Source organism: Cavia porcellus, unplaced genomic scaffold (assembly GCF_034190915.1).
Source record: "Cavia porcellus strain 051 isolate PalLab524CR breed Dunkin Hartley unplaced genomic scaffold, mCavPor4.1 scaffold_26, whole genome shotgun sequence".
Lineage (NCBI taxonomy): Eukaryota > Metazoa > Chordata > Mammalia > Rodentia > Caviidae > Cavia > Cavia porcellus.
Window position 1 is genome coordinate 41,031,836 of NW_026947509.1, and position 14,832 is coordinate 41,046,667.

The 14,832-nt window shown below is 42.6% G+C and overlaps 1 protein-coding gene across 6 annotated transcripts in view; it reads left to right on the top strand.

Annotated features, from left to right (window-relative positions):
- Kiaa2012 (KIAA2012 ortholog) overlaps positions 1 to 14,832 on the top strand; it is a 120,275-nt gene that overhangs the window by 87,309 nt on the left and 18,134 nt on the right. For 4 of the 6 annotated variants that reach the window (XM_023566999.2, XM_013157569.3, XM_023567002.2 and 1 more), the window contains 4 exons: positions 11,116 to 11,324; positions 13,040 to 13,203; positions 13,417 to 13,577; positions 14,469 to 14,685. In XM_023566999.2, coding sequence (XP_023422767.1) covers positions 11,116 to 11,324; positions 13,040 to 13,203; positions 13,417 to 13,577; positions 14,469 to 14,685 — 751 coding nt within the window. The remainder of the gene's footprint in view (positions 1 to 11,115; positions 11,325 to 13,039; positions 13,204 to 13,416; positions 13,578 to 14,468; positions 14,686 to 14,832) is intronic. The other 2 variants (XR_010043490.1, XM_023567003.2) reach the window with 2 other exon arrangements.

A 14,832-nucleotide genomic window follows, 5' to 3' on the forward strand; every position in this document is an offset into this window, starting at 1 on the left:
CTCTCCATCCTGCCCAGCTCAACCATGCTTTTTTGGGAGTCACTGGGCGGGGAAACCACAGCTGTCACCTTCAGCCCAACTTACATTGGGAAAAGCCATTGAAGGGAAAAGAACATGGCTAGCCAGCTGCGTACATATGAATACATGCAGGAAAGGCCAGGTTTAGCCACAGTGGAGATGGTTGCTCTTCTTTCAAGGAGAGCCTACAGGATGGTGTTTACAAGATTACATAATGATCACATTCATCCAGGGGATTGACACGTGTACCTGACATAACTGGCTTCCTTTTTCCCCCGTTCTCCTCCCCTCCCTTCCACCCCTCTCCTCCTTATTTACAAAGCCTTTGTTTCCACTGTTTTCTTCTATTCTTTTTTGGTCCCTTCTTTACTTTTCTCCTCCTCACTCCCTTTTTCCCCTTCTCAGTTGAATATTTTCTTCCTATTTCCCAATATCTGTTACACGTTGTGGCCCTTATTTATACTTTCAGTTTTTACACCAGAGAAACAATGTGGTATTTAAATATGGTATTTAATGTGTGTGTGAGTTATTTCCCTTAAGAGTATGGTCTCAAGGTACATAGCTAGAACATCTGTCTCAAGCTTATCCTTTTTATGGCAGAGTAGTATTCCATTTTATTAAAAAACCACATCTTTATCCATTCATCAGCTGATAGGCACTTGGACTGCTCCAAGAGTTAGCTGTTAGTAACTTTGCTGCTACAAACATGGGACTGCATATATTGCTGTGATATGATGCTTTTAATTCTTTTGGGATATACCCAGAAGAGGAACAGCTGGGTCAAATGGAATCTCTAGTCCATTCTTTGAGGAATCTTCACACTGATTTTCACAGTGGCTGTACCAGTCTACACTCCCACCAACAGTGGAGAAGGGTTCCTTTTTCTCTCCAGCCCCTCCAGCATTTGTTATTGCTTGATTTCTTGATAATAGCTATTCTTTCTGGGGTGAGGTAGAATCTCAGTGTTTTGTAATTTGCATCTCTTGAATGACCAGTGATGTTAAACTTTTTTTTTTTTTTTGGTACTGGGGATCAAACTCGCAACCATGCACTTGCCAGGCAGGTGCTAACACCACTGAGCTAAATCCCCAGCCCTATTTTTTCATATCTTTATTTGCCATTTGTTTTTCTTCATCTGAGAAGTGTGTATTCATCTCAGATCTCCATTTTTGGATTAGATCTTTAATCTGAGGGATCTGATTATTTTTTAGTTCTTTACATATCCTAGGTAGTAGTGCTGTAAAGAACAACTGCAAAGATTTTTCCCCACAATGTGAGTTGTCTTTTCTCTCTGTTGGTGGTTTCTCTTGCTGTGGAAACGCTTTTCAGTATGGTGAGATCCGTTTTTCTTTGTGACACTTCCTAAGAGATCAGGACTTTATCCATGAAGTCTTTGCCTATACCAGTGTCTTCAAGTGTTCCACCTGTTTTATCTTCCAGAAGATTTAGTGTTTCTGTTTTAATATTTAGAACTTTGATCCATTTCAGTTTTAATTTAGTACATGGTGTAAAGTATGGGTCTAATTTTAATCTTTGGCATGAGGAAAGTCAACTTCCACAGCTCCATTTATTAAAGAGGCTTTCTTCCAGGAAAGGGATTTTGTTCCTTTGTCAAAGATAAGGTGGATGAGAATTTTTGACATTGTTTCTGCCTCTAGAGTCTGTTACATTGATCCTCAATTCTTTTTTATTGCCAGTACCATGCTGTTTTTGTTATAGTAGTTTTGTATTGGTTCTTCCCACCCAAGAATGAGGGATATCTTTCCTTTTTCTTTTTTCTGTGTTTTTTTTTTTTTTTTTTTTGAAACAGGGTCTCTATGCAGTTCGGGCAGGCTTTGAGATCACTTTGTAGCCCAGGCTGGTCTCGAACTTGCAACCCAATCCTCTTGCTTCGGCCTCCCGAGTGCTGGGATTACAGACTGAGCCACCATGCCCACCCTTTCTATTTTCAGATATCCTCTTGAATCTGCTTTTTTAGAGTACAGAAGTTTTCAATATAACAGTCTTTTACTTCTGCTCTTATATTGATTCCTAGGTATTTCATTTTTTTTGGATGGTATTGTGAAAGGTGTTGTTTCTCTAATTTCTCTCTCTGAGTTTGTTATTTGTGTAAAGGAAGGCTATTGAATTTTGCACGTTGACCTTGTATCAGCTATGTTACCTAATTTGTTTATTAAAACTAGAAGTCTTCTATGTAGAGTATTATCTAATTTGCAAATAATATTACTTTAACTTCTATTTCTTTTTTTAAGTTTTATTTAAAGAAAGGCTAAGCAAAACAGAAAATAGGTAGAAATAATACATATATTCAGAGAAAAAAATAAACAGTAAGAAATCACAAGTTGGGGCTGGGGGTTTAGCTCAGTGGTATAAGCACCTGCCTTGAAAGCAGGCAGTTGTGAGTTCGATCCCTGGTACCGATAAAAAGGAAAAAGACAAAAAAAAATCACAAGTTGATGTTTACATATTGTCATTTTACAAATAGTTGTTCAAGGTACAAGAGTGGAATATGTAAAGTGGGAATTCAAACAGCGAAACTGCAAACAGCTCTGTTCAACTGTCCAACAAAAACTTAGTAACATGGTTCTCAATCCTATACACTTAAACATACATGCAGTTATCCATATCTTCATTTATGTTTAGATTAAACAAACTAAAACAGGTTAAAATCATTCTGAACAAAGAATAATAGTATTGCTGGATTTCACATCATGACACTCTGTGATCAGCAATGGGTACTGTAGTGCCTTTTTTTTAAATTTTAATTTAAAGAAAGACTAAACAAACAGAAAATGGATAGAAATAGTACATAATTTCAAAGAAAAAATAAACAGTAAGAAATCACTAGTTGATGGTTACAGATTGTCTTCTTACAAATAGTTATTCAAGATACTAAAGTGGAGTTATAAAGTGGGGATTCAGACAGTGAAATTGCAACCAGTTCTGTTCAACTGTCCAACAAAAACTTAGAAATATGGTTATCAATCCTATACACTTAAACAAATGTGCAGTTATCCATATCTTCAATTATGTTGACATTGAATAAACCCAAGCAGGCTAATATCCCTTCTGAAGAAAGAATAATAATACTGTTGCTGTGTTTCACATTATGACACTTCAGGGTCAGCACTGGGTATTTTAGTGTCTCTTTTTCTTCAAAGTATCTGTTCATTTCATCATGTGTCATAAGATCAGTTCTCATAAACTGTTTATAGATTCTACACATGCATGAGTCTTAACATGTATTTGTATCCTTTCTATATTAGAAGGAGAAACAAAACAAAGCATGGCAAAATAAAACATATTCCTATAAACACATAAAATGAAAAAACATATAAGACTATTGTACAAAGAGTTCTACCATGGTTCCTGTGTTGTCTCTTGTTATCTCCAATAGAATTGGCTATATCATCAGACATAGCATAATTGAATATATCAGTACATAACAGTATTAATAAAAACACAACTTTGTATATAGTATAGAACTTCAAAATCCAGCAGTTATCAAACCTGAATGTGTATTGTAGAGTCTTGTCATCTTCAGTATAGTTGCCTATACTCTCAGACTTGATACTATCAATCATATCAGTTTTGAATAAAATCTTCACTGCCTCTTTACTGTTATGCTCTTGTTTGCCATCAGTTGTTTGCTTATCTTCTTCACTCTGTTTTCTGCTCCATTCATTGAGGCCTCTCTGCCACTGTTCCTGGAATCCTAGTACTTTTCTCTCTCTCTAGAATGCCCTGCAGTGTTCTCTGTAGACTTGGATTGATGGTTGCGAATTTCCCAAGTTCCTCTTTGTCTTGGAAGCATCTTGTTTCTCCATTAATTTCTAGAGACAGTTTAGCAGGTTATATCAATCTGGGCTGGAGGTTATTTTCTTTCAGGGCTTGGAATATTTTGCTCCAGGCTTTTCTTGACTTGATGGTTTGTATTGAGAAGTCTGCCGTTATTCTGATGGGCCTTTCTCTATAGGTTATCTGTTTCTTGTCTCTAACAGCTTTTAATATTCTGTTCTTATATTGAATTTCTGAGATCTTGATTATTATATGCCTGGGTGTAGCTCTGTTTTGGTTGTAGGTGGCTGGAGTTCTGTATGCCTCATATATCAGAATACCATTTCCTTTTCCTATGTTTGGGAAGTTTTCATTAAGTATTTCTGTAAATAGCCTTTGTAGTTCCTTTGTACCCCTTCTTCTTCATTCACATTCTTTATTCTCAAGTTATAGATCCTCTTGTCGTCTTCTAGCCTTTGTATTGTTACTGCTTGTTTCCTTGTTATTTTTAAAAAGTTTTCCCTTTCATACTCCCATATTGCAAAATTTCCCTCCAGTTTGGATAATCTATCCTTAGTTTCTTTCAAGCTGATTTTCCATCTTTCCATAGAGTTTTTAATTTCCTGGTGATCTCTTTGAATCTGCTTCATGTATTATATTTTTTTATATATTCTTCATCAAATGGTTCTCTCCTTTGTTTGAGTTCCTCCCTTCTTCCATCTGTGTCTGTTTGAGGGGTGCTTAGTATCTCTTTAATTAATTTTCTTATATCTTGCTTTATTTGGCTAAATATTTCACTTTTGAACTCATCTATGAGGTCCCAAATATATCTCCTTATGTCCACTGGTGCGGTGTCTGATATTGCATGTTTGCTGTTCTGATTCTCCTTTGTATTTACCTGTTCTGGGTCAGTGTTCTTAGGGTTGGGACCTGGGGACGTTTTGTTGTTGCTTCCTCTTCCCATCTTTTTTGCTTCTTCCAGGAGGCCCCAGTTTCTTTCTTTGTTGGTTACAATTCTTCTGAAATGCACTGGCTAGATGATCCTTCCCACTGCAGTGTGCTAGTGAGTTGCAGACAGGGACAGTGTATGCCGGTCCCTCCCCTCCAGATCCATCAAGCTGCTGTGGCCTCCACTGTCAGTCTATTAATGAATCAAATAATAGAAACTTCTATTTCTATCTTAATTCCTTTTCTTTCTTTCCTTCTTTCTTTCTTTTTTTTTTTTGGGGGGGGGGGCGTAGATCTCACACTCACCAATGCAGATGCTTATATCACTGAGTTAAATCCCTAGCCCCATTCCTTTTATTTCTTTCTATTGTCTAATTTCTGTGGCTAATGTTTCTAGAACTACATTGAGTAGAAGTGGTCAAAATGGACATCTTGTCCTGTTCTAAGTTTTCAGTTTTTGTCCAGTTAGTATGATGTCAGCTGTTGGTTTGTCATAGATGGCTTTTATCGGATTGAGATAAAGACCTTCTATTCCAATTTTCTGTAGAATTTTTATTATCAATAGGTATTAGGCTTTGCAAATCATTTTTTTTTTGTCTTTTTTCTTTTTATCAGTACCGGGGATCGAGCAAATCATTTTTTGCATCTATTGAGATGACCCTATAGTTTTTAATACAACAGAACAAGACAAAACAAAGCCAATTGAGACAGTATAGTGAAATTGGTCCAGAACTTCACAGCAGGTTACCAGGATAACAGTAATAGATATCACAGTATATCTCATTACCTTCACAGTAGTTGTTCTTTTAATCACATATAGCAAAATAAAATGAAAAACAGTACATTATAGAACTTATCAAAACAGAATATTGAATAGAGCAGTACCATTAATCAGAATAAATCAAAACAGTAGTAAAAATATTTGCCTTCACAGAGTTGGTAGAAGGAAATCCCCCTTATTTGCTATATTGCATATGGTCAACTTCCCAGGAGATGCTCAGATCTCTGGTTCCCATTTGCTAACAGGGGCAGGGGAAGTGGGATATTTGACTCTCAGCCCATGCACTGGTAGGTTCATTATTGCTTAGCAGGAAGGCAAGCTGGTTGCTTGGTTTCCCAGTGCCCTAAGTTCCAGCATGGTACAGATCTCAGGAGACACTGGTGGTTCTCCCCTGGAGGGACCGCAGCCCACTTATTGATTTATATATGTTGAACCATCCCTGCATCCTTGGGATGCATCCCACTTGATCATGGTATATAATCTTCTTGGTGATTTGCTGCATTCTGTTTGTTAGTATCTTACTGAGGATTTTTGCATCTATGTTCATTAGGGAAATTGACTTGTAGTTCTATTTCTTAGCTGAGTCCTTCTCTGGTTTTGGTACCAAGATAATGCTTACTTCCAGGATAAATTTGGAAGAGTTGCTTCCCTCTCAATTTCATTAAAGAGTTTGAGAAATAGCAGTATTAGGTCCTCTCTAGAATTCTTGCAGAGTTCAGCAGTGCTTAGTTTTTCTTTGTTGGTAGGTTTTTAATTATATCTTTAATTTTATTGATTGATATTGGTTCACTTAGAATTTTTGTAACTTTTTGATTTAACTTTGGTAATTCATACGTATCTAGGAATCAGTCCATTTATTCTGCATTTTCCATCTTATTAGGATACAAATTCTCAAAGTAGGTATAGATGATCTTCTGGATTTTTGCAAGGTCTGTTGTGACTTCACCCTTCTCATTCCTAATTATATGGATTTGAGTCTTTTCCTTTTTTGATAAGGTTGACTAAGGATTTGTTGATTTTTATTTTTCAAAGAACCAACTATTTGATTCATTAATTCTTTGTACTCTTAGTCTCCATTGCATTAATTCTATAATTTCCTTCTTTGTATGATGTTTGGGCTTGACTTGCTCTTCTTTTTCCAGGCACTTAAAAGTTAAATATTAAGTTATTTATTTGAGCTTACTTTGTTTTCCTGATATGAGTATTCACCACTCTAAATTTCCCTCGTAGAACTTTATGTCCCATGAGTCCTGATATGTTGCATTGGCATTATTGTTTAATTGTAGAAATGGTCTATTTTCTTCTTTAGTTTCATCTGTGACCCACTGGTTTTTCAAAAGGGCATTATTTAATTTCTATGTGTTTATGAAGTTTTTGTGGTTTCTTTCACTATTCATTTCCAGTTTTATTGCAGTATGTCTGATAATATGTATGGGATAATTTTAATTGCTTTGCATTTACTTATGCATGTGCTATGAGCTAGTATGTGGTCTACTTTGGATAATAACTCATGTGCAGTTGAGAAGAATGTGTATTCTGATGTTGTGGCCTGCAACACTGTAGACATCTACTAAGTTCATTTGTTCAAAAGTTTGGTTCAGATGTTTCTCTGTTGATTTTTTGTTTAACTGATCTGTCTATTTGTGTAATGAGGTGCCCCATTACAATTGTATTAGTGCTTATTTGATTTTTTGTGCCCATTAATTTTTTTATATACGTGGGTGTACTGGTGTTTGTTGCATATATATTTATAATTGTTGTCTCTTCATCTTGGACTGTTTCCTTTACAAGAATGTAATGATGTTCCTTGTCTCTCTTAACTAGTCTTGGATTGAAATTCACTTTGTCTGCAAATAGAAAAACCTCTGCTTTTTTGGTAGTTCCTGCCACGTGGAACATTGTTTTCCATTCTTTGACTTTCAGTCTATTGATTTCTTTTTTAATTAAATGTGTTTCTTGTAAGTAGCATATTGTTGGATCTTGCTTCTTGATCCATTCTGCCACATTCTATGTCTTTTGACTGGTGAATTGAGACCACTAACATTAATGGTTATAACTGATATATATTGACTTATTCTTGTCATTTCATTTTCCTGCTATTGCCTCACCTTTTCCTCTCCCTCTGTTTAATTGTTTGCCTTGCATGGTGGATTCCTTGCATTTGGGTTCATGGAGTTAGAGTCCTTGTTATCTCTTTCTAGCATATCCTTCAGAGCATTTTGGAGTGCTAATTTGATGTTTATGAATTTCCATAGATATTCTTTGTCATGGAAGTATCTTATTTCTCCATCAATGTTGAAAGATGGTTTTGTGGGGCACATCAATCTGGATTAGAGGTTGTTTTCTTTTAGACCTTGAAATACTTCACTCCAATTTCTCCTTAATTTGAGGGTTTATGTTTAGAAGCCTGGTGTGATTCTGATTCTGGGCTTTCTTTATAGGTGATTTGTTTGTTTGTTTGTTTTTTCTCTAATAGTTTTTAGTATTCTGTTCCTGTGTTAAATTTCTCAAATCTTGACCATTATATTCCTTACTTTAGATTTTTTATCATGGCTAATTGTAGTTCTATATTCCTCATTTACCTGTATGTCTTTTTCTCTGCTTGGGAAGTTTTCTGCCATTTCTGTGAATGGGTTTTTTATGTTGTTTGTGCTGTCTCCTGCTTTTTCATTGACTCTGATCAATTTTATGTTATTCTTCTTTATATCCTCTAGCAGCTGTTGGATTGATTTTACATGCCCCTTGCTATTTTTTTATGCCTCTTGCTATTTTTAAGAAATCTTTTTTTTCATGATCACTAACTGCAATCTTGTCTCCTATGTCTGATATTCTGTCCCACATTCATTCATTCTTCTGCTTATATTTTTAATGGAATTTTTAATCTGTTAAAATTGTTTCATGGATTCCATCTCTTTCCTATGTTGGCATTCATTTTCCTAAGTGCCTCTATTTTGTATTTGTATCTGCTCCAGAGTCACTATGTCTTTCATTATGTTCACCATCTCCGAAATTGTCTGAAAAATTATTTCTAATTTGATATTTTTCTAGAGCCTATTCATCTGCTTTGTTACTTCCACTGTTACTACTTCAGAGAGTCCAGGTGGGTGTTTTTGAATTGTTCCACTTCCTTACCACCTGGGTTTGTCTTTGGTGCGCTGGAAGTCTAGGGTTGCATCTTGCTTAACTATCTTCTCATTTTTTGTAGTTTAACTCCTGGGTTGATGCTTATAGATTGCTTATGGCACATGGCTTTATTGCTAGCATATAGAACCCTTGGGAAATGACTTCCTATCAGAGATGTCTTCTAGGTAAAGCTGACTTCTGGGTTCTGAGTCTGTTGCAAGATCTTGTCTCTTCAATTTATTGGGGAGAAGAAGTTGCTGCCTATTTGGCCCAGCCCCTGGTTCTTTGGCACTAAAGTATCATATTGTTTATGATCCTTAAGCAATCTCAATCCTGACATACCAGGAAGAACAACTGATTAGAACAATTATGTCACCTTGGTTAAAGTAGTATAATCAGCAATAACAATAGCATGAAACACAGCCTAGAAAATGACAAACTGTAGTAACTTTTAATTTGCCACTTTCAACAATGAACTAGATTTGTGGTTATATAACAAAACCTAAAATAAACCAGAAGATTTTGTACAGTAAATATACTCTCAATATGGCAATTTTATGCTTAGTGAAGAAATTAAAAAGGGGTTGAGGAAAAATAGAGAAATAGAAGCGAGGAAGAGATTAAAAACAAAACTAGAGGACAAACTTTGGAAAACTTTGCAAACTTTGGAAAACTGATAAAGAAGACGGGGGGGAAGAGAGAAGAAATAAAAACAAAAAACAAAAGAAAAAGGAAAAAGTCCACTTCAAGGCACATCCCTGCTGTCACTGGTAGCAGCGTGGGCAGAGAGAGCCTAGATCTACCTTGCAAGCCCACACCTTTAGTTATTTTTTTTTTTTTTTTGGTCTTTTTCCTTTTTATCGGTACCAGGGATGGAACTCACAACTGCCTGCTTGCAAGGCAGATGCTTATGCCGCTGAGCTAAATCCCCAGCCCCCACACCTTTAGTTCTGCTGAAGTTCAGGCTGGTTTCTGGCTGTGAGGCTGGAACCAGATTTGTTCAGCCTGCAATACTCTGTGTGTCCCCTGCCAGCTTGAACTCAGCTCCTTGACTTCCTGCTGACTTGAGCTCAGTTCCACCTGACACTGACACTGGGAGTCACTAGATGAAGCCAGCCCACAGCTGCTCTGAGTTCCGAGCTCAGTGGGCCCCTCTCCAGGAGGGCTATAGGCCATCACCCTCCCCTGTGGGACATCTGAACCCAAATAACGCAGCAGTCAGTGCAGTCCACTGCATCCTCTGCTCCATTCCACTGGTGCATTTCTCTGGGGAGGACCTGGGGTCGCCAGCCGTTGCTGTGGGTCTGTGGGTTTGAGCCACCCTCCTGCACAGAGTGTCAGGGCTCAGGGAACCAGCCACCTCCTGTGGGAGGTCTCTCCCCTCACTCTCCTTGTGGGCATCATTTGTTGTTTCAGCTCCTTGCCAGGTCCCAGGGGCTCCCTTCACACCACCTTCCCTTCCTGTGTTACAATGTTCCAGCATCTGGACACCAAATCTCAGGCTGTTTCTCTGCTGGTCACCTTGCCACCATCTTCCCGGAGATCAGCTGTGCTGAGATACTAAATACAGTTATCTGCAGCTGCATATGTGAGCACAAATAAATCTCTTCTTGTAGACTTACATCTCAGAATTTCTTATCATGAAAATGCATACATTTCAAAATCAGAAAATATTCAAATTCCAAAACATCTCTGGTTCTAAGCATTTCAGATGAGAGGTGTGTGATCTGTTTGTCCAACTGAGTGTCAGGAAGAGAATTCAGGGAGTGGGAGTGTGCAGGAAGCTCTGAATGGACCTACTATCTCCCATGTTCCTCTCGTGGCCCTGTACTGCACCTTGGAAGGGACTCAGGTTCCTGTACTTACAAAGACTTCCATTCCTCTGAAATGCACCCGTCTTTTCCTCCCTGCACAATTCTGAAAATCCTCCAAACTGGGAGCTGTTGGGAGGGCCAGCATCAGATATACTCCTGGACCAGATCTGGGTTTGAGGTTTGTTTATCTAAGCCTTGGTGAGCTTACTTTCGGTGTGGCTCACGACATGGGCAGGACTAAGAAAAGAAAATCAGAGGTGAACTGAGGAGGGGCCTTCGTTTTAACCCTCACTAGGCTAAGAGCCTCGCTTCAGACAAACTCTGAATTTGCCCCAAATGAAATGAGCAATTGTTTTCTTTTGGGGGTGCGGTAGATGAACCCTGGGCCTCCCACATGAAGGTGTGCTGTACCACTGAGCCACACAATTAGCTGAGAAATAGAACCTTTCAGTAGCGATGCTGCTGAAGGACCCTCCATCCAAGCAAAGCGAGGCAGCTCCTCTGCAGGCACCGGCCCTACCCTCCAGAACAGAGGTGCCTGCGAGCTGCGCTGCCTGAGCGACTCCATCGAGGCCGCGGTTTCAAGGTGAAGTGACGAAAAAGGATGGGTACAAATTGCATTTCTGACCTTTGCCCCCAATTTCTCTCCACCAGGCAGATCAGAGGATGCAAAGGCTCAGAGGAAATCAGCGCCAATCGCCAGAGGAGGAAGCCCCGGAGCCAGAAGGAGGAGGAAAGCCGAGCTAGGCGGGCCCAATTGCACCGGTTCCGAGGGGTCTGAGGGCGCCCCGAGTGGGGATCTGCTCCCAGCGCGGCCCGGTGCTTCCAAGGTTTCTGTGGATGCAACGTCAGCCACCACCCAGGTGAGCTCCAGAGTACAGCCCCCTAAGCCCCACCGGGGCAAAGCCTCAGAGCCCAGCCGGCCTGGCAGGCCGGGAATCCACCCACGAGCATGCAGGGCTCCCCCAGGACACAGCTCATGCACCTTTCTGTGCGGAAGTCACTTCTGTGACAGTGTGAAGAGGAGCAATTACTCAGTAGTGAGCCACAGAGGTCACACAGACACCACACCCACCCCCCCACCCCCCAGCGAGACAGCCACGCTCGGACCCTCCACTACCACTGAGATGCAGTGACACTCAGAGGTCTTCTAGCCAAAATAAGTATCTTTAAAAACCATGTTTCCTGGGGCTGGGGATTTAGCTCAGTGGCATAAGCGCCTGCCTTGCAAGCAGGCAGTTGTGATTTCAATCCCCGGTACCAATAAAAAGGAAAAAGACAAAAACAAAAACAAAAAAAAAAAAACACATGTTTCCCCAAAAAAGGACCTAGCTGGAAAATAATCAGCCTGGAAAACTACAGGTGACAAATGCGAGCCACAATCATCATTATCTGAGCCTGTTTTTTGTTTGTTTGCTTGTCTTTGAGACAGGTCACCCTATGCAGTTCAGCTGGCCTTGGGCTCACTATATAGTCCAGACTAGTCTCGAACTTGTAAATGATTCTCCTGCCTCAGCCTCCCAAGTGTTGGGATCACAGGAGTGCGTCACCACGCCTGGCTCCAACAGGGTTCATGTCACTATTTTAACTATTATAGTGCAAGGTTGTTCAAAAAGATTTCATTATAGTTTTGGACCCAGTGGTCTGCAATTCTGCTCGGCACTTGCAGGCACCTCGTGATCTTTAGCAGACCCTTCCTGAGCCCACCAATCCAGTTCCCAGAGCGCTTTCCGGCTCATAGGACCTTGCTGGCTCTGCAGAGGCCTCCCTGCCAGTGGCTGTGGAGTTCTCCAGGAGGAACAGGCCCTCCAGGCCCCCTCTCACAGGCGTGTGTCTGAGGAGAGAAGAAAACTACGACAGGAGGATCCCCTTGAGTTCAAGGCCAGCCTAAACTACATACTGAGACCCTGACTCAAAAAAAAAAAAAAAAAAATTGGGTTTTATGAGATTTAGTGTGACTCTGATTTCTCACAGCTAAAATCACCTTTGGTTAGAGAGCCCCTACGTAGACTCTGCAGCTTTCAGCTCTGGCTCCAAGTTCCATGTTAGAAGCTCTTTCTTTTCCTCTTTTTCTTTTTTGTTGTCTGTGTGATACTGGGGATTGAACCCAGGGCCTTCACATGCCAGCCAGGCACTCCACCACTGCACCACATTCCTAGCCTTTTTTATTTTAAGACAGGGCTTCACTAAGTTGCCCAAGCTGGTCTCAAACTTGTGATCCTCCTGGCTCAACTTCCCTGGCAACTAGAAACAGGAACACATTCCACCTGCCTGGCTAGCTTTTTTTTTTTAACCTAGGTGGCCTCCGCCATCGCGGTTTTCATTTTACTTGTCTCAGTGGCACTCCAGCAAATCTAACATCTCGCTAGGGCTGAGAACGCCAGAGCTTGTGCTGTACTAGACATACTGGCACCATGACTATTAATTTCAGTGAACCCTAGTAAGAGCCACATCCTGAAGGCAGTGTCAGGAAAATTAAGCTGTGATTCCTCAAAGCCAAAGCAGGAGAGAGAAACCTGAATCCAGCAGTTGGCCCCCAGCCTAGTCTGGCCCTGAACACCAGCTCCCTCGGGCGCAGGAGAAGGCGGCGCGGGACCGGCTGCACGCACTGAAGGCGGAGAGGCGGCTGCAGGAGGTGGTGAAGAGGAGGAGGGCGCAGGACGAGCAGCGCCGCGGCCAGCAGGAGCCGCTGGAGGGCGAGGAGGCGGCAGGTCTGCGGCAGAGGCTCTCGGAGGAGCCCAGGTGGGTCCGCGCAGGGTTTGCTGCTCTCGCTCTCCCAGAGCAGTCTCGGCCGCTCAGTCCACCTCAGTCCACACTGAGCCTGACCCCCACCCCCACGCGGGCTGCGCGGGGCTCGGCAGAACGCAGCGGCCCGACTCCCTGAGCCGCGCGCCACCCGCCGGCCCGCCCGGGCCACTGCACCTGCGATCCCGTGGCCCCTGCGTGTGTCCGCAGCTCCAGGAGACCGAGCCTGGAAGAGCGGCGACCGCAGGAGGAGGCGGCAGCCGAGCGGCGGCGGGCGGCCCAGGACCGCGCGCGGCTGCAGCGTGAGGAGCTGCGCAGGGCGCTGCAGGAAGCGCAGCGCAGGCGGCAGCAGGAGATGGCGGCAAGAGCCGGTGAGCAGGGCGCGGGCCCTCCGTGGCGGTCTCCTGTAGGGACAGGGATGTCTTCTTCCTGCCGCGGGTGTTCCCATGTTCCTAGCCTCAGCAAGAGTGCATGAAGCCCCAAGCGTAAGCCGTGCTTTCCAAAGCAATCCTTCTGTGACCACAGTGAGCTGCCGGGCCAGGCCAGCGTCCCACGCTCCACTCGGGAACTACAGTGGCCTGGCCCCTCTGGCTTCCCACCCCAGCAACCCCACAGACACAGACCCCTGCAGCTTTCCTGGGAGAGACAGGGACTCTGGTGGGTGACCTGCGGCCACTTCCTGGTGGAGACACCCCAATTTCCCAGCCCTGATCGGATGGACGTGTTTCTCCAGCCTAGCTGCATTCCATCCACCCCATGCTGACAGACGCAGTAGGGTCTGGGTATATCCCTCCTGGGACTTTGTATTAATTTCACAGTGCTCTGCATAAAGGTGCTTGCTAAAGGACTCAGATTAGTACATTAATCCCCACCTAACCCACAGAGGGTCTGGCAGCCCAATAAACTGCAAAATTTCACAGAGTCCCTAAGAATCACAGACCAGAATGTAGGCTCCCCCGGGGGTTTAGCCCAGCGGTGTAAGTGCCCGCTTGACAAACTCAAGGTCTTGAGTTCAATCCCCGGTACCCTCCCCCCACAAAAAAGGGGAAAGAGAGAATGTGGGTTCCCAGCACTAAGGGTGGTTTGAGGAAATCCTTGTAAGTTTGAGACCAGCCTGGGCTACAAAGTGAGCCCAAGGCCAGCCTGAACCACAGAGGGAGACGTCTCAGAAAGACAGAATGTGGGTTCCCGTAGCAGTGCCTCTTGCTGAGCACACACACACACACACACACACACACACACACATACCCCGCATCCTGCAGAGGCAGAGAAGCAAAGGCAGAAGGAATTGGAAATACAGGCAGCAGCGGAGGAACACAAGCACCTGGCTGAAATGGCAAAAGAGGAGCAACCGGACTTCCAGTGGCAGAGGCAGGTTGCTGAGAAGGCACTGCTGCAGGATGAGGAGAGGCGGCAGCAGGAAGCAGCAGCCCGGCCAGCTCTGGAGGATGCCGACGAACAGGCCCAGGAGCAAGCCAGGTATTGCCTACATAGGCTGTCCCTGCTTGCACCACCTCTGAACAAGCACTTTCCCCTGGCTCCTCCTCTTGGCATACTCTGGTTTGGAAGACTAAAAGCCAAGGAGTGATCACACTATTCCTTTATGGCTTATAGAATGCATACTAA